Source organism: Podarcis gaigeae (assembly GCF_964106915.1).
Source record: "Podarcis gaigeae genome assembly, chromosome: 12".
In the NCBI taxonomy this organism is placed as follows: Eukaryota; Metazoa; Chordata; class Lepidosauria; order Squamata; family Lacertidae; genus Podarcis; species Podarcis gaigeae.
In genome coordinates this window covers 6,736,390-6,754,796 of record NC_139688.1, presented here as the reverse complement: position 1 = coordinate 6,754,796, position 18,407 = coordinate 6,736,390, and the positions used below count along the sequence as shown (strand labels likewise).

The window sequence follows — 18,407 nt, the reverse complement described above, 5'->3', positions numbered from 1 at the left end:
AAGACCATAAAATTCCTATCACAATATTTTTACTGTAATTTTACTGTTGTTAGCCGCCCTGAGGGCGGGATATTATTATTATTATTATTATTATTATTATTATTATTATTATTATTATTATGCGGTTGCTAATATTTTAGTTACAGAGTGTGCATGCACACGAAAGCTCATACCAAGAACTAACTTAGTTGGTCTTTAAGGTGCTACTGGAAGGAATTTTTTTATTTTGTTTTGGCTAATATTTTAATGTTCCATTATTTTAATGTTGTATTTTATTTTTGTTTTTAAGTTGTAATCATTCATCTTGTTTTTATTATTGCTTGTAAGCCGCTCTGGGGAGGGCGGGGTATAAATAAAAAAAATTATTATTATTATTAAAGAGAGTTGGCCACCCCCCTCCCAACAACTTGGTGCGGCCCGTATCCCCCCCACGGGCACGAGGCGCGATGGTGTCTCCCGAAGCTTGCGGAAGTTGCTGCAGGAAGCCGGTTCTGCAGGCAGCACGTGAGTCGCAAAGTGGGGGAGGCTTTGGCTGGGGGGGCGGGGAGTTGCTCTGCTTGCAGAAGTGGGGGGGGGGAGGCTGACATTTAAGAGGAGCCTCCCCCAAGGACAGAATGGCCGGGGTGTGGAAAGGTACGGGGGGGGCGTGCATTTATGTACATTTCTCTTACCTGTTACGCCCATAGCTGTCAACTTTTCCCTTTTCTTGCGAGGAATCCTATTCGGAATAAGGGAGTTTCCCCTAAAAAAAGGGAAACGTTGACAGCTATGGTTACGCCTGCGTTGCTGGGGGGTTGGGCTAGATGACCCCAGGGTCCCTTCCAACTGTACTGTCTGTCTGTCTGTCTATCTATCCAGGGGTTTTTTATTATAAAAAAATGTTTAGGGGTACTCTCATTTCGACTCAAGAAAATCACAGTTTTGTAGTTCAGATCGGGAAAAATAAATACAGTAAATGGACAAAAGTACAAGATTCACAAAATGTTTAGGGGTATGCATACCCCCCAGAAAAAAGCGCTCTATCTATCTATCCATGCAATCTGCCCAAAAGCAAACCTTGCTGAGTTCAGTGGGACTTACTCCCAGGGAAGGCATGCTGTTAGGTTGCAATGCTACGGATACCGACTTGAGCAGGGACCAGCAAACATTTTCAGCAGCGGGCTGGTCCACTGTCCCTCAGACCTTTTGTGGGGCCGGACTATATTTTTTTTGGGGGGGGGAGAGAATTAATTCCTATGCCCCACAAATAACCCACAGATGCATTTTAAATAAAAGGACACATTCCACTTATGTAAAAACACGCTGATTTCCTGACCGTCCGCGGGCCGGATTTAGAAAGCGGTTGGGCCGTATCTGGCCCCCGGGCCTTAGATTGCCTACCCACAGACTTGAGAGTACTTACCTGTCAAAACTTGGTGGGACTTATTTCCGAGTAAATAAGCACAGGCTTTCCTTCGTTAAGACACTTGGGTATCTTAGATCGTAGCTTTTGAAAAATTACCCCCACCCGCCTTCTTGGCCTTGAGAAACTCTGCTTTGTCCCACTGGGTTGTCTGTGATAATTGACAAACACGGTAGAGATGGAGGGAAGTGCTTTGGAAGTGAAGACGGTGAAACCTCTGCATTGTTTCTTGGTGTGGAGCCCTAGTGAACACACTCCAGAACGTAAGTTCTGAATAAAGATGCACAAGAGAGGGCTGACAAATTATTTTGGAAATCACACCCACCCACCCTGGTGCTCTCCAGATGGTTTGGGCTGCAATACCTACAACGTTTTTTTGAAGCCTGCTGTCAGAAACAGGACACTGGGGTTTCCAAGCTGCCAGATTTGTACTAGCCTGCCCAGATTGTTGTCATTTAAGTCAGGCATCGAAGTCACGTATTTGATGTTTTTTACCTTCGGAGTTGTTGCTGTATTTAATATTTGTTGTTGTTGTTTTAAATAGACTTCAGAGAGAGTCACTCTTGCTTCTATCTGGAAAAAGAATATATCTTTGCAAGTATGAAGTACAGCTAAAGCATCTTCTTTTCATCTTAGGAAAAAGGCACTCTGTGCTCATAAACACTCTACGCTTCATTTCTTAAAACAAAGCCTTTTCTCTTCAGAAAGGGACTACCTGTGGTCATATTGGTTTTGCTACAAGGGCTCTTTGTAAAGGTTTGCTAAAGACACAAGATCCGTCTTACATCATCATTAGCTGTGGCATGTAGCTTGGCACTTTGTGACTTGTGTTGGGGGTTGTATGGCTCTTCTAAGGCATGGAATGCCTGTTGTGTTAATTTATCCAGAGTAAGCATGTTTTGATTATTGGCCTTCTTGGAAAAACAAACCAACCCAGTTCTTATATTGATATGTTATTTCATTTACATCATAGAATTGTAGAGTTGGAAGGGACCCAAGGGTCCTCTAGACTCACCCCCTGCAATGCAGGAATCCTGGCCAAAGCCGTTTCTGGTGGGCTTAAACTACCAGCCTTCTAGTTAACAGCCATGAATGTATGCAAGGTGTCCTGAACTATCCAAAGATGGGATATGCACACTGAAGCTATTTTTCTTAAGAGTAGTATTCAGCCAAGTGAACGGATCTCTGGCCTGAGGGGAAGGGGCACAAGAGGCTCCCTGGGTCTCTGGATCTGACCCATGAGACCCTCCAAGGCTGCACCCCCTCACCAGATCCACTTGGCACCTTCCTTGGGCATGTGGGTCTGGCTGAAATTTGCCCTTGAACTCTGAAGACGCCTCTGGCTCGCATGGATGGAGGAGGGTTAAGCACATGGGAGCGAACTAACTTTGGCTGCTCCTCCCATTTTTGCATCTGGTACGCCTAACCACTGGTATACCTGAAGGAGCATCTCCACCCCCATCGTTCTCCCTGGACACTGAGGTCCAGTGTCGAGGGCCTTCTGCCGGTTCCCTCACTGCGAGAAGCCAACCAGGCAGAGGGTCTTCTCGGTGGTGGCACCCGCCCTGTGGAATGCCCTCCCACCAGATGTCAAAGAGAACAATAACTACCAGACTTGTAGAAGACATCTGAAGGCAGACTTGTTTAGGGAAGCTTTTAATGTTTAATAGGTTATTGTATTTTAATATTCTGTTGGAAGCCGCCCAATTATTATTGTTATTATTATTATTATTATTATTATTATTATGTGACCTCCACTTCTGAAAGATTACTTAGAAAGGAATGTGGCCTTTGGGCTGTCTCTTCCCACCCAGGCAGTATAGAAGTTTTGCAGCTTAGAATTCACATCTCCCTGGGCTCTGTCACTTAAGTCCACACAAATACAATGAGCAAAGTCACAGCCACTTTTGAGAGCACAACAGAATACTAAAACTTTAACATTTCTTAAGCCTGTTGCTTTCTCTGTTTTCCACATCCAGGCGCCTGAGGATTGGAATCTTGAGCTCCCTGAGGATTGGCATTCTACTTTAAAAGAAAGGAAGGAAAGAAGACGTTCCGGGCTCATTCTCTCCTGTCTTTCACCATGTTTGGCTCGTCCCGAGGGGGCGTGAGAGGAGGGCAGGACCAGTTTAACTGGGAAGATGTAAAGACCGACAAACAAAGGGAAAACTACCTAGGTAGGGAGATGACCCTCTGCTGTCTTTTGACTGCTGAAGGCTGAGTTTCAGCTATGTGCTGAAATGACTATGAGTCTGTTTGAGAAGTCCTGAGTTTGAATCTCGCCCTCCGTGGCCTTTGGCAGGGCATTCTGTCTCTCCCCTCTTTCCTCCTCTGCAATGCAGAGGAGATGAAATTCAGTCCCACAATCTGAAGGGTTTTGGTGTGGCAGAGGTGCCGGGAGAGGACACTCATTGCAAAACAGCCAAAATGTGAACAGAGGCAGCCTGGGTTTTGGACCTTTGCATCATCTGGAGCCAGCATGATGTAGTGGTTAAGATCAGTAGACTCGTAATCTGGTGAATCGTGTTCGCTTCCCCGCTCCTCCACATGCAGCTGCTAGGTGACCTTGGGCCAGTCACACTTCTCTGAAGTCTCTCAGCCCCACTCACCTCACAGAGTGTTTGTTGTGGGGAAGGAAGGGAAAGGAGAATGTTAGCTGCTTTGAGACTCCTTTGGGTAGTGATAAAGTGGGATATCAAATCCAAATTCCTCCATCTTGTTAGAGGTCTCTCAGCAGTCACGCACTCTAGTCCTGCTCTGAGTTTTGTTTTCATTTGTCTTTCTCCTTTTAATGTTCAGGGAACTCCTTGATGGCACCCGTAGGCCGGTGGCAGAAGGGGAAGGATCTCACGTGGTACGCCAAGGGAAAGAAAGGCAACGCACCTCTCTCCCGGGAAGATGAGCTGGCTGCTGTCCGGCGGGCAGAAGAGGAGGCCATGATGGCAGCCTTGTAAGTCTTAGACACAGTCGCCTGGCTATGTTTGCTGCCCACGGGTGTAACAGCAGCTGGGTGTGACATCAACATCCCCTTACCCAGTTGAGAAGAGCTGTCCTTTCTTCTATCCCCGTGATCATCAAAGCCGAGAGAATGTTTTCCCATTTTATACTGATGTATATATTTATCCAAATAATTTTTACTGGTTTTCTAGTCCACCTCTGCCAGATTTTGTAACTCTCATTTGTATTTCTTTTAAGGGGTTATAAGAACGTGAAGAAGCAGCCAACAGGACTCAGCAAAGAGGTATTTTTATATATATATTTAAAATATTTGTTTGTGTGGAAAATATATATATGTATGTGTGTGTGCATATAAACACAGTTGATCCCAAAGCTCAGAGTATACATACATGAAAACGAGGGTTGTTAACTTATTTAAGTCCTTTCGGTTAATTAGTCAATAGCTAGTTAATCAGTTAATGGATTGTATTTCAATAAAAGTGCTTATTACTAAAACCTCAGTATGTTCCTTTGAAGACGATGAAGGAAGGGCATGTTACAAAATCTAGAGAGCGATAATATTTATAATTTAAAAAACAAAAATATAAAAGGAATAGTGTCTTTTGATATATCGCATCAACTTGGAAATTTGGAAAAGGAAAAAAAAAAAAGAATGATGGTGTTTACTCATTAGAATGGATGGGCTTTATTGGTGTAAGGTTTCGTTAACCAGGTGGCAGTTCTAATTAAAGCAGAGTGACTTAACAATGAGGAAACGGTCCAAGCATCTTCTCCCTATCTTTGCCCTCTTCCCAAAGCAGCTTAACTCCTGGCATTAAACGCCAGCCTCTTGGCTCTCTCCGATATTTTGCAGGTCAGAAGAGGGGTTTTGGGGAGGAGTCTGCTTGAGGTTCTCCCACAGGCACTCTCCCTATAGCAGAGGTTCTCAAGCTTTTTTCTTTGGGCCGCACTTTCAGAATAAAAGTTTGCTCGTGCCACACCGAATTTCTGATGAGAAACACAATGGAAAACAAAAAGAAACCGCTCCCAGCAGTTCTTGGATTTACAGCACAGAACACAACTACTTTATAATATGATCGTGGGACATCCTTAAAACAATGCAGCTGCATAAGAGCGTGAATCATTCCCAAAATATAACTACAAACGAGCCTCTTACATACGTACCTTAAATATGCATCCAAAGTCAGTGAGAGGTGTGAGCTTGCTTTTGCCAAATAATCTAATTTATATTACGTCTAATTTGAGATTTGAAACAAACCAACTTTCATCTCATCAACGCAAAGACCTTTAGCAACTCCATGGCAGTGCGCAAATTTGTGCTCTTGCTTCATTAGTGTTTTATTTATATTATTCATTAGATTTGTACTCCACCGTTCACCCAGAGATGCCAGGGCGTTTCACGAGGTGTCCTCTAATACCTTGTCTGCAAATATCTTTGCAGGATCTTGCCGAGGTCTGCAAACGGGATGGAGCAGAGCGTGACGAGAAGGCGGTGGATCGTGTGTTGGGCCTGGGGAGTTCGAGGTAGCTGCTGCTGCTGCTGCAATAGACTCAAGTGGCCCTCCCAAAGGAACAATTATTTGTCTGTCTTGTGTTTAGAAGCATACTCAATAAACACACGAGACGTAACCGGCTGCGTTCTTAGATAAATAAGGTATACTATTCATAGTATCAAATTATAAATTTCTTTTTTTATATATAAGATATTTATTAAAGTTTTCCAAAAATAATACATTGTAAAACAAAAAGGAAAAAAACAACAGAAATACAAAAGTACAAAAATAAAAAACAACTAAAAACACATAGAGTTTCCATTTACTTATTTTCTTTTAACTTATTTTCCCGACCTCCTCATACCTCCCTTTCTTGTATTCCAATTTAGATTATTTGTTCAGCAAATTCTCACCGTTAGTTTTTAAACTTATTTCAAAACCTTATTCTCCATATCTCTTAAGCATTACAGCTGGAAACCACTTAATTTCTGTCCAACATCATTCTAACATTCATTAATTTTCAAATTATAAATTTCAACGGAAGTAACTCATAAAGTTCAACAAACGAACAAAGCAGAAGACCCAGTGGATCAGATCATTCTTTAGTCAGTTCATGCGTAAGGTCCATCCGGGTAATGGTTTCTATTCCATCTGTCTGTTCGTAAAGTCCAAAAAATCCACATGAAAGGTTGTTACAGTTCCACAAAATCCTTACACAGAGTCTAGACAAGGATTTCTGGAAAATTGTCCTTGTTTCGCTGTCCTGGGCTTCATCAGTACTTAAAGCTCATATGTGATATTACAGGATAGTGGTAGCTGCTACTATTATGCCATAAGATCCACTGTCCTGTAATCCTTGTCTAGACTCTGTAAGGATTTTGTGGAACTGTAACAACTTTTCATGAGGGACCACAGAGCCTAGGACTTGCCAATCAGAAGGTTGGTGGTTCGAATCCCCGCCACAAGGTGAGCTCCCGTTGTTTGGTCCCTGCTCCTGTCCACCTAGCAGATCGAAAGCACATCAAAGTGCAAGTAGATAAATAGGTACCACTCCAGTGGGAAGGTAAACGGCGTTTCCGTGCGCTGCTCTGGCTTCGCTAGAAGTGGCTTAGTCATGCTGGCCACATGACCCGGAAGCTGTACGCCGGCTCCCTCGGCCAATAAAGCAAGATGAGCGCTGCAACCCCAGAGTCAGCCACAACTGGACCTAATGGTCAGGGGTCCCTTTACCTTTACCTAACAACCTTTCATGTAGATTTTACGAACAGACAGATGGAATAGACACCATTACACAGATGGACCTTATACATGAACTGACTAAAGAATGATCTGATCCACTGGGTCTTCTGCTTTGTTTGTTTGTTGAACTTTATGAGTTACTTCCGTTGAAATTTATAATCTGATACTATGAATAGTATACCTTATTTATCTAAGAACACAGCCGGTTACGTCTCGTGTGTTTATTGTGTTTGGAAGTGGCATGGCTATTCCTGCAGACTTTACGCCGTATGCATGTCTTGTTCTGTGTACATCTCCATTAGTCTTTAAACCAGAGCTTTCCAAACTGTGTGTCGCGACACGTTAGTGTGTCAGCTGCAGTGTGTAGGTTTGTTATGCAAACGCTCCCCGCGCTTTTCCCGGGCTGGAAAGGGGCTGGTTTAACCTCTGGTTTGATAGTAAAACTGAATCCCTGTGTGATGCATGCCTAAAAGGTGTGAAAAATTTGGAAAGCTCCATTTTAAACCCTTGAGGTCCCTTCCGACTCTCCAATTCTATGATTCTGTTTACAGTGGTACCTTGGTTCTCAAACTTAATCCATTCCGGAAGTCCGTTCCAAAACCAAAGTGTTCCAAAACCAAGGCGCGCTTTCCCATAGAAAGTAATGCAAAACTGATTAATCCATTCCAGACTTTTAAAAACAACCCCTAAAACAGCAATTTAACATGAATTTTACTATTTAACGAGACCACTGATCCATAAAATGAAAGCAATAATCAATGGACTGTGCTAGAAAATAAATAATACAGTATTGTAGATGATAAAAATTAATTAATTTATTTTTTCTTACCTGCACTGATGATAGTCATTGTTTGGATGGGGGGCTTTTGACCATTTCTGCAGTCAAACAATCAGTCAGTAGCTGAACTGGGTTCCACACAGTCACAAAAACAAATTAACCGAAAAAGCCTCAAAAACAAAAACGCAAATTAAATAGGAAAAACAAAAGCGTCAAACTTAATCCGTTCCAGACGTCGTTTTGACTTCTGAAATCTTCAAAAACCAAGGCGCAGCTTCTGATTGGTGCAGGCACCCCGGAAACAATAGCCGACAGCCACACTGGATGTTTGGCTTCTGAAAAATGTTAGAAAACTGGAACACTTATTTCTGGGTTTTCAGCGTTTGGGAACCAAGGTACCACTGTATTTATTTTTTATTTATTAGAGTTATTACCCTGCAGCTCCCTCTAAAGTCGCCCAGTTACGTGTAGAAGTCTCAAGAGGTTTACCCCCTTTTTAGCTACTGTTGATTTCAATCTTTTGAATGCATTTAAGTAATCAGTTTTTAACTTTTATATATATACAGAGAGAGAGAGTTTTAATGTTTTTTTAAAAAATATTTTTTGTAAACCACTTAGCAGTTTTCTTAACATTAGAGCGATATATAAATTTTGTTAAATAAATGAAATTATATTGCTTCTTAGGAACCGATTAAGGAGCGAGAAACAACGATAATATCCCAGTCTTAACTTTTCCTTCCAGGTGTGACGCGAGCAGGATGATGTTTTCCAAAGAAGACAAAGAAGCTGCCAAGATGGGCCTTTCAGTCTTCACGGTAAGTTATTGACATTCCTTCTCCACCTCCGGAAAGTGAGGCAGGCCTTAAAGGTGTCAGATGCCGCTGGTCAGCACTCCAGTCTACATTTGTCTGTGTATTCCTAAAATATACCAGTTTTCCCTTTCCATTGACAAATGCCAACTGTGGTGTACAGAAGATTAAGAAATCTAAATCATGCAGCTTGAAAACCAAGTTTAAAGATAAAGGGACCCCTGACAGTTAGGTCCAGTCGTGGCCGACTCTGGGGTTGTGGCGCTCATCTCACTTTATTGGCCGAGGGAGCAAGCATACAGCTTCCGGGTCATGTGGCCAGCATGACTAAGCCGCTTCTGGCGAACCAGAGCAGCGCACGGAAACGCCGTTGACCTTCCCGCCAGAGTGGTACCTATTGTTCTACTTGCACTTTGACGTGCTTTCGAACTGCTAGGTTGGCAGGAGCTGGGACTGAGCAACGGGAGCTCACCCCGTCGCGGGGATTCGAACCGCCGACCTTCTGATCGGCAAATCCTAGGCTCTGTGGTTTAACCCACAGCGCCACCCGTGTCCCATAACACACATGTATAGGAATCACAAAATACTGTTGTATCTGCTGGGAGATCACATTTTTTGTTCCCTTTGTCATTTGTAGATTCTCGACTACTTTTCAGGGCATATTACGCCCCACGAGGAAGTCCACAAATTCCAAAGCTAAATATAACATATGCAAACTGCCATATGTTCACAATAATGGTCATTTGCTGTGATACCCAAATAGATAGAAGTTACTGCAAACCACGGTTTCCTTCTGCACCCGAACTGGATACCATGGGCTGCATCACTTCAGGCTAGTTGGGTGTCAGATTGAATGTTTGAATTCTCCCTTTTAACTTAGGAAAAAGAAGCTGAGTGTGTTGTGGAGCTTGCTAAGCTGACCTCGTTTTCGCGGGCACGCCACTTTTCTGAGTGTATCATGCCCGAGGGAGTTTTGAAACATGCATCTCTTCCCCCTCCAGCCTGAAATTATGATATAGTCCAGCAAAAGCTTTGCTGCTTGACTTTCCAGATAGCATTAACTGAGCAGAAGGGCTCTTCCCATCAGAAAAGCTTCTCTCTCCAGCGATAAGCATCTGTCTAGGTTTGGCCAAGATTCCTTCATTCTTGTGTCTTGTTTTCTCTCTGAAACCCCAGCACCATCGAACAGCAAGCAGTCCAGAGGCTTCGGCTACCAAAAAGAAACCGGATAAAGAAGAGGAAACGGGAGCTGCAGAGTAAGAAACCTCCCAGGCGTCCTCTTGTCTCTCGGGTCTAGGGAGATCATAGAATTGTAGAGCTGGAAGAGACCCCCAAGGGCCTTCTCGGTGGCCCTGTGGAACTCCCTCCCACCAGATAATCTAATACTGGCCTCGATCCAGTATACCTGAAGGAGCATCTCCATCGTTGTGCCTGGACACTGAGGTCCAGCTCCGAGGGCCTTCTGGCAGTTCCCTCCCTGCGAGAAGTGAGGTTACAAGGAATCAGGCAGAGGGCCTTCTCGGTGGTGGCGCCCGCCCTGTGGAACGCCCTCCCACCAGATGTCAAAGAGAAAAACAACTACCAGACTTTTAGAAGACATCTGAAGGCAGCCCTGTTTAGGGGAGCTTTTAATGTTTAATAGGTTATTGTATTTTAGTGTTCTGTTGGAAGCTGCCCAGAGTGGCTGAGGGAAACCCAGCCAGATGGGTGGGGTATAAATAATAAATTATTATTATTATTATTTAGTCCAACCCCCTGCAATTCAGGAAGGGCAGCTGTTTTTCTGAATTCAAGGAGGAGGCCCTCAAACTGGGTAGGATTCTGAGGAGAATGAAAGATGGGGTTATATCCAATGTAAAAAGAGGAGGCTGAACTCCAGACCTCCCCCCTAGCATAGTAACTTTCCATGGGGTAGCTCAGTTGGTAAAGCATGAGACTCGTAATCTCATGAGTCACGAGTTCAAGTCCCACATTGGGCAAAACATTCCTCTATTGCAGGGGGGTTGGACTACAACCATACCTCAGGTTGAAGTTGCTTCAGGTTGAGCTTTTTCGGGTTGCGCTCCGCTGTGACCTGGAAGTAACCCAATGTGTTACTTCCGGGTTTCACCACTCAGGCATGCGCAGACGCTCAAAATGACATCACGCACATGCGCAGAAGCGGCGAATTGCGACACGCGCAGATGCGGGTTGTGTTCGCTTCAGGATGCGAACGGGGCTCCGGAACGGATCCCGTTCGCATCCAGAGGTACCACTGTAGATGGCTCTTGAGGGCCTTCCAGCTCTACAATTCTATGATTCATGCGCAAGGAGCTTTTGGCATGTAAATGGGTATCAAATGGGTGGTATAGCCCTATCGGGAGTGTACCATGAACTCACCTGCCGCCGAGTGAGGATTGGAGCGTGTTCCAGTTCTGGAAGCTGCTCAAATTCTGTATCTTGAGCTGGTTGGGGGCGGGGGGAGAGGGAGATATTCTGTCTATTACTCTCTTGCCATGCAGGCCCGAGCCCAGCAAGAAACCCAAAAAGAAGAAAGAGAAGAAGAAGAAGAAGCACAAGAAAGAGAAGAAAAAAGAGAAGGGGAAGCATCGTAGAAGAAGAGAAGATTCTTCCTCCTCCGCCTCCTCTTCTCCAGACGACAGAGAGAGGTAACTCAGTGGGTCTCGTTGGCAACAGCTGTGAGTTCCATAAACTGCTAGGTTAGGAGAAGTTGGCAACACATAGAAGAAGAAGAGGAGGAGTTTGGATTTGATATCCCGCTTTATCACTACCCAAAGGAGACTCAAAGCGGCTAACATTCTCCTTTCCCTTCCTCCCCCACAACAAACACTCTGTGAGGTGAGTGGGGCTGAGAGATTTCAGAGAAGTGTGACTGGCCCAAGGTCACCCAGCAGCTGCATGTGGAGGAGCGGGGAAGTGAACCCGGTTACTCAGATTACGAGTCCACCGCTCTTAACCACTACACCACACTGGCTCTCAACATAGGAAGTTGCCCTTTTCTGAATCAGGTGCCTGGTCCGCCTTGCTCAGTGTTGACAGGATTTCAGGCAGGGTATCTTTGCCCAAGGGACTCGGGTGGTGCTGTGGGAGCCTAGGACTTGCCGATCAGAAGGTCAGCGGTTCAAATCCCCACGATGGGGTGAGCTCCCATTGCTCGGTCCCTGCTCCTGCCAGCAGTTCGAAAGCACGTCAAAGTGCAAGTAGATAAATAGGTATCACTCCAGCGGGAAGGTAAACGGTGTTTCCGTGCACCTGAAGCGGCTTAGTCATGCTGGCCACATGACCCGGAAGCTGTACGCCGGCTCCCTCGGCCAATAAAGCGAGATGAGCGCCGCAACCCCAGAGTCGGCCACGACTGGACCTAATGGTCAGGGGTCCCTTTACCTTTACCTTATCTTTGCCCAGCCCTACCTGGAGATGGCTTCAGCAGGCGCTCTACCCACTGAGCTGCACTCTTCCCCTTTACTGATAAATCTTGGAGGAGGAATTTGGGCCACCCCCAATGGCTAGAAAGCTACAAGGAAGATCTGGGGAGCTAGCGTGCGATAACTCTTCTTTTTTTTGCCACTGTGTTGTCGCACTTTTATAAAAAAAAACAGTGGCTGGCTCAAGGTCACCCAGCGAGCTTGTTGGCTGAGCAGGGATTCAAACCCTGGCCTCCCAGTTCCTGGCCCAACACCTTAACCACTGCACCACCCCGGCTTTTTCCTTGAAAGGTGTGTTGGTAAGCATTTTTCCATTGCAGAATCGACATGGCCCATGGCATGAGATATTCTGCTTTAGTACAGGTTGTAAGAGCAGGAGAACATCTGGGATAACTTCCTCTTCAGAGGGAAGGGCCATAGCTCAGGGGTTGGAGCATCTGCTTTGCATGCAGAGGGTCACAGGTTCGATCCCCGGCCTCTCTAAGTAGGGCTCGGAATGTCCTCTTCCTGAAACCCTGGAGAGATGCTGCCAGTCAGTGTGGGCAGTACTAAGCTACTTGACTCAGTTTAATAATAATAATAATAATAATAATAATAATAATTATTATTATTAATTTATACCCCACCCATCTGGCTGAGTTCCCCCAGGCACTCTGGGCGGCTCCCAGTTGAGTGTTTAAAACAATACAGCATTAAATATTAAAATTTTCCCTAAACAGTGCTGCTTTCCGATGTCTTTTAAAAATAAGATAGCTGCTTATTTTCTTTCATCTGATGGGAGGGCGTTCCACAGGGCGAGAAGGCCTTCTGCCTGGTTCCCTGTAACCTCACTTCTCGCAATGAGGGAACTGCCAGAAGGCCCTCGGAGCTGGGTCCGGGCTGAACGGTGGGGGTGGAGACACTCCTTCAGGTATACAGGACAAAGGCCGTTTAGGGCTTTAAAGGTCAGCACCAACACTTTGAATTGTGCTCAGAAACGTACTGGGAGCCAATGCAGATCTCTCAGGACCGGTGTTATGTGGTCCCAGCAGCCACTCCCAGTCACCAGTCTAGCTGCCGCATTCTGGATTAATTTCCGGGTCACCTTCAAAGGTAGCCCCACATAGAGCGCATTGCAGTAGTCCAGGTGGGAGATAGCTAGAGCATGCACCACTCTGGCGAGACAGTCTGCGGGCAGGGAGGGTCTCAGCCTGTGTACGAGATGGAGCTGGTAGACAGCTGCCCTGGACACAGAACTGACTTGCGCCTCCATGGACCGCTGTGAGTCCAAAATGACTCCCAGGCTGCACATCTGGTCCTTCAGGGGCACAGTTACCCCATTCAGGACCAGGGAGTCCTCCTGTCCCTTGTCCAATAAAAACAGTACTTTTGTCTTGTCAGGATTCAACCTCAATCTGTTAGCCGTCATCCATCCCCCAATCACCTCCAGTCACTCACACAGGACCTTCACTGCCTTCACTGGTTCTGATTTAAAAGAGAGGTAGAGCTGGGTATTATCCACATACTGTTGAACACCCAGCCCAAACCCCCTGATGATCTCTCTCAGCGGCTTCATATAGATATTAAAAAGCATGGGGGAGAGGACGGAGCCCTGAGGCACCCCACAAGTGAGAGCCCAGGGGTCTGAACACTCATCCCCCAACGCCGCTTTCTGGACATGGCCCAGGAGGAAGGAGCGGAACCACTGTATCACAGTGCCCCCAAGTTTAAGGCAGCTTCCTGTTTTTCTTGCAACCTAGGAAGCAGAGGTGCATACTTTTAATTCATTGCAAATAGTACCAGCAAGCATGCTGCTTGCAGACTAGAGTTTTTCTCCTTCTCCCTCTCTTGCTCCTGACCCTTTCTGTGCTTCCTTGGGAACTGCTGGGTGTCCTGATGATCTGACCTGGCTCCTGTGCTCCTCTTTCTGTGCTTGCAGAAAGAGACGACCTGCCTCGCCTCCCGAGCGCCATCCATCATCCTCCCGGCAGTCTGGAGCCAGCCACCGTGACAGCCATTCATCACCCGCCCAGGAAGAACAGAAGCCACCCAGCAGGTGGCGCCGCAGCCCAGCCTCCTCCAGCAGCATCAAGGAAGGGACCCCCGGCAGCCGACCAGCCACAAAGACACAGGTCCCCAGCCGCGGAAGGAGGGAGTGTCGAAGTGGCAGCCGGTCCCCGTCTCCTAGGGGCAAAAGCACCGGGCCCCACAAGCGGCGGAGGAGCAGGTCCCCCACATCTCGGGGAGCCAAGAGGAGGCACGACACGGATTCCGACGACTGAGCCTTCATCTGAAACCAAAGAGGCTGCGGCCTTTGTTTTTGGCCCCCTCTCCTCGGCTGCTAACTGGATCGACGTCACGGCTATTGCAAATGTCCCAGAGGTCCTTCTGGAGTCTAGCAGGAAGTCAGGAACCCCCCCCCCCCAAATAAACATTTGTACCTTAAATGGCTTTGTGAGAAACGCACCTCAGAGTTTAGGCAGCTGCCTAAACTTTGAAAAAAGTAGCGCACTTGAATTGATAACTCTTCCGACAAGGGTTTTAAAACGCTAGGAGCGAAACTTTTGAGTTGCGCAGAGCTCTTTTTAGGGCATTGTTTTTTTCAAAAGGGGGGCGATAAATGTCCAGAGCAGCTCATGTCTGCCCATAGGAGAAATGTAAAAAGCAGACATTATATTGATGTGTTGACACACACATACACTCAGTCCAAAACAACAACAATTGTTAGGAAGGTTGTGTGGGGTAGATCAGAATGCTTTATCAAAGTAAGAAGAATTAAGTACATCTCAGAGGCTGTACTGCTGCAGAAACACCCCTCTCAAGTTCATGAAGCCTAGTTTGCAGTGTTTTTATTATGTTGGAAGCAGACCAGAGTGGCTGGGGCAGCCCAGTAAGAAGGGCAGGGTATAAGTAATAAAATTATTATTATTAGTAGTAGTAGTAGTATATGACATAAAAAAGTAGGATTCTATGCCACCCAGGTTCCTTTTTGTTGATGCATATGGATCGCTTCCTTATGCATCAGCAACAAAGAATCTTGTGCTGGCTTGAAGACTAAATGCATTTATTGTGGCTGAAACCTTTGTCAGGTGCATGAAATGGCCCCCTCGGCATGTGGGCTATGTACCTGCATCTGAAAAAGGCACACCCACTGATGTGATCCCTTCGTATAACTTGATAAAGGGGGCTCTGGCCCACGAGCCCCCAATACGCCCCACAAGGTGTTAACAGCAGATCCACATCCTGCCTTTAAAGTGCATGCGATGCGCATTTAAAGCGCATGTCTTCCCGCCAAAGAATCCTGGGAACTAGCTTGTTAAGGATGCCGGGAATTGTAGCAGCTCTGTGAGTGGGGGAAACTACGATTCCCAGGAGTCGAGGGGCAAAGACATGTACAGTAGTTATTTATAATAAAAACAAATAGACATGTACAGTACTTTAAATGTGCATTGGGTGTCCTTTAAATGTTTGGTGTGGATCTGCAGTTAGTCTTTAAAGGAGCAGGTAGTCCTTCGTTCATCACGTAGAGGGACGCGGGTGGCGCTGTGGGTAAAAGCCTCAGCGCCTAGGGCTTGCCGATCGAAAGGTCGGCGGTTCGAATCCCTGCGGCGGGGTGCGCTCCCGCTGCTCGGTCCCAGCGCCTGCCAACCTAGCAGTTCAAAAGCACCCCCGGGTGCAAGTAGATAAATAGGTACCACTCCGGCGGGAAGGTAAACGGCGTTTCCGTGTGCAGCTCTGGCTCGCCAGAGCAGCGATGTCACGCTGGCCACGTGACCCGGAAGTGTCTTCGGACAGCGCTGGCCCCTGGCCTCTTGAGTGAGATGGGCGCACAACCCCAGAGTCTGGCAAGACTGGCCCGTACGGGCAGGGGTACCTTTACCTTTACCTTTAGTCCTTCGTTTTGCTGCAGGAGGGTTACTCGGTTACCTGCCCCAGCCCAAAGCGTGTTGTCTCCTTTCACTTACGCGGCAAAGAACTCTAAAGAGGGTCTGGCCTAATGTTCGTTCCCTAAGGTTTGCAAAAGATCACTGGATCGCCAGCTCCCGCAGCCGTGCTTGCATTGGGGCTGAGCCACCCTCCCACACTGCCGTAATGACCGCATAACCTGGGCAGAGCTGTGGCGCTAGCAAGGTGGACGCCTTGCATGTGCCAGTGGATTCACCTCTGCCAGTCCAGCCCTCACCTCGGTGTAACCACACAGCCTTGCCATTCTCTCCTGCCAGCAACAAGATGGCAGAGATTGGGAGAGGGCTGCTCTGTGGCTTTGCCCCAACACTAGCCGGGTCTCAACACACACAAGCAGGAGCATCTAGAACTGGCTGCTTGCATTTCTCTCTGCCAAGAGGAGAAGGGACTGGACCATTTCCTTAGCGTTTGTAAAACCGGTTTTTTAAAATCGCCCTGCCGTGCCACCAGCTGTTTGTATCTTGCCATTGGTGTTCTTTCTATCTCTACAGTATTTTTAGGTTTATATAATGTTCTGCCAAGTATTGTAAAATGAATGAAACCATTTTTTAAAGAGAGAGGAAGACAGTTGCGTGTAACGCCCGGACTTCTTTCCAGCTTCTCAAAACCTCGTTTTACTTGGTGAAATTAATTTGTTCCGTTGCTTTGTGTCCCGGATGACCTCTGTCCCCCACTAAGCTTTGCTCACCTGGGTATCCAGGATGTGGTAAGCAGGGTGTGTCTCCCTGCAAGTGTCTCGTATTCCTCCTTTGGAGTTGCAGTGCACTACAAAATGTGAAAAAGCAGGGAGGGGGCGGCTGCTCATTGCCTTTTGCAGGTAGCGAGTGGGTAGCCATGTGATCTCTCACGCTATTGCCGCTTGCACAGGGCAAGCAGAAGACGAGTTTGGATTGGATATCCCGCTTTATCACTACCCTAAGGAGTCTCAAAGCGGCTAACATTTTCCTTCCCCTTCCTCCCCCACAACAAACACTCTGTGAGGTGAGTGGGGCTGAGAGACTTCAGAGAAGTGTGACTGGCCCAAGGTCATCCTGCAGGTGGAGGAGCAGGGAAGCGAACCCGGTTCCCCAGATTACAAGTCCACCGCTCTTAACCACTACACCACACTGCTTTCCCCCTTGCTGTAGCTGGTGGAGAGCAGTAGTCAGGGAGGGGCAATCTCAGGCCAGGGTCCAGCCAGGCCTCTTTGGCCCTTGGAAATCTCTCTAGGCCGCACACCCCACAAATGCCTGCTTCACCCTTCGAGGGTCTTTGCCTTGCTGGAATGTTTCCTTGGGCTCTGGTTCCTGCACTGTGGGGCTTGGACTAGATGAGCCTCGCAGTCCCTTCCAACTCTATGATTCTGTTCTTAGTCTCTTGCTAGCCTGGATGGAGACATTTCGGGACACTTGCCTCAAAGCAGGCTCAGGGTTTTTTGTCTTTGTTATTACAGTGGTACCTCTGGTTAAGTACTTAATTCGTTCTGGAGGTCCGTTTTTAACCCAAAACTGTTCTTAACCTGAAGCACCACTTTAGCTAATGGGGCCTCCTGCCGCCATTGCGTGATTTCTGTTCTCATCCTGAAGCAAAGTTCTTAACCTGAGGTACTATTTTTGGGTTAGCAGAGTCTGTAACCTGGAGCATCTGTAACCCGAGGTACCACTGTATTTGAAGCTTAGATTTAAAAAAAAGAAGAAGATTGCAGCCTTCTGGAGAAAAGTAAAAAGAAAAACATTTCTCTGCCATTATTGCCTCTGGTTCTGCCTGCTACTGGTATGTGTGGCTGCTCAGAAGGAAACGTGGTCCTTGGGCACAAAAAATATCCCCATCTCTGTGGTAAAGGTAAAGGTACCCCTGACCGTTAGGTCCAGTCGTGGACGACGGGTTGCGCGCTCATCTTGCTCTATAGGCCGAGGGAGCCGGTGTTTGTCCGCAGACAGCTTCCGGGTCTTGTGGCCAGCATGACTAAGCTGCTTCTGGCGAACCAGAGCAGTGCACGGAAACGCTGTTTACCTTCCCGCCGGAGTGGTACCTATTTATCTACTTGCACTTTGACATGCTTTTGAACTGCTAGGTTGGCAGGAGCTGGGACCAAACAACGGGCGAGCCCTAGGCTCTGTGGTTTAGACCACAGCGCCACCCACATCCCGTAGTAGTAGTGGACTGCAGCTCGCATCAGGCCCAGCCAGCATGGAAACCAGCCAGAGATACTGGGAGTTGCAAACCAATTAACTTTGGAGGAGCCCCACATTGGCTAACCTTGAGTTAGAGTTTCTAGGTTGGAAGTTGTGACTTCAAACTACATTGAGGCTGCTGCCCTTTACCTGCTTAAGGTAGAGGTAAAGGGACATCCTGACCGTTAGGTCCAGTCGCGAATGA

The 18,407-nt window shown here is 46.8% G+C and overlaps 1 protein-coding gene across 1 annotated transcript; it reads left to right on the top strand.

Moving 5' to 3' along the window:
• The first annotated feature begins 493 nt into the window (after window positions 1-493).
• On the top strand, window positions 494-16,656 carry LOC310827820 (multiple myeloma tumor-associated protein 2). Its single transcript, XM_083704301.1, has 10 exons — window positions 494-633; window positions 3,382-3,579; window positions 4,202-4,352; window positions 4,598-4,643; window positions 5,802-5,884; window positions 8,613-8,685; window positions 9,856-9,935; window positions 11,181-11,327; window positions 14,023-15,590; window positions 15,976-16,656. The coding sequence occupies exons 2-9, from the start codon at window positions 3,486-3,488 to the stop codon at window positions 14,363-14,365; spliced, it is 1,017 nt and encodes a 338-aa protein (XP_083560427.1). The 5' UTR covers window positions 494-633; window positions 3,382-3,485; the 3' UTR covers window positions 14,366-15,590; window positions 15,976-16,656.
• The last annotated feature ends 1,751 nt before the right edge of the window (window positions 16,657-18,407 follow it).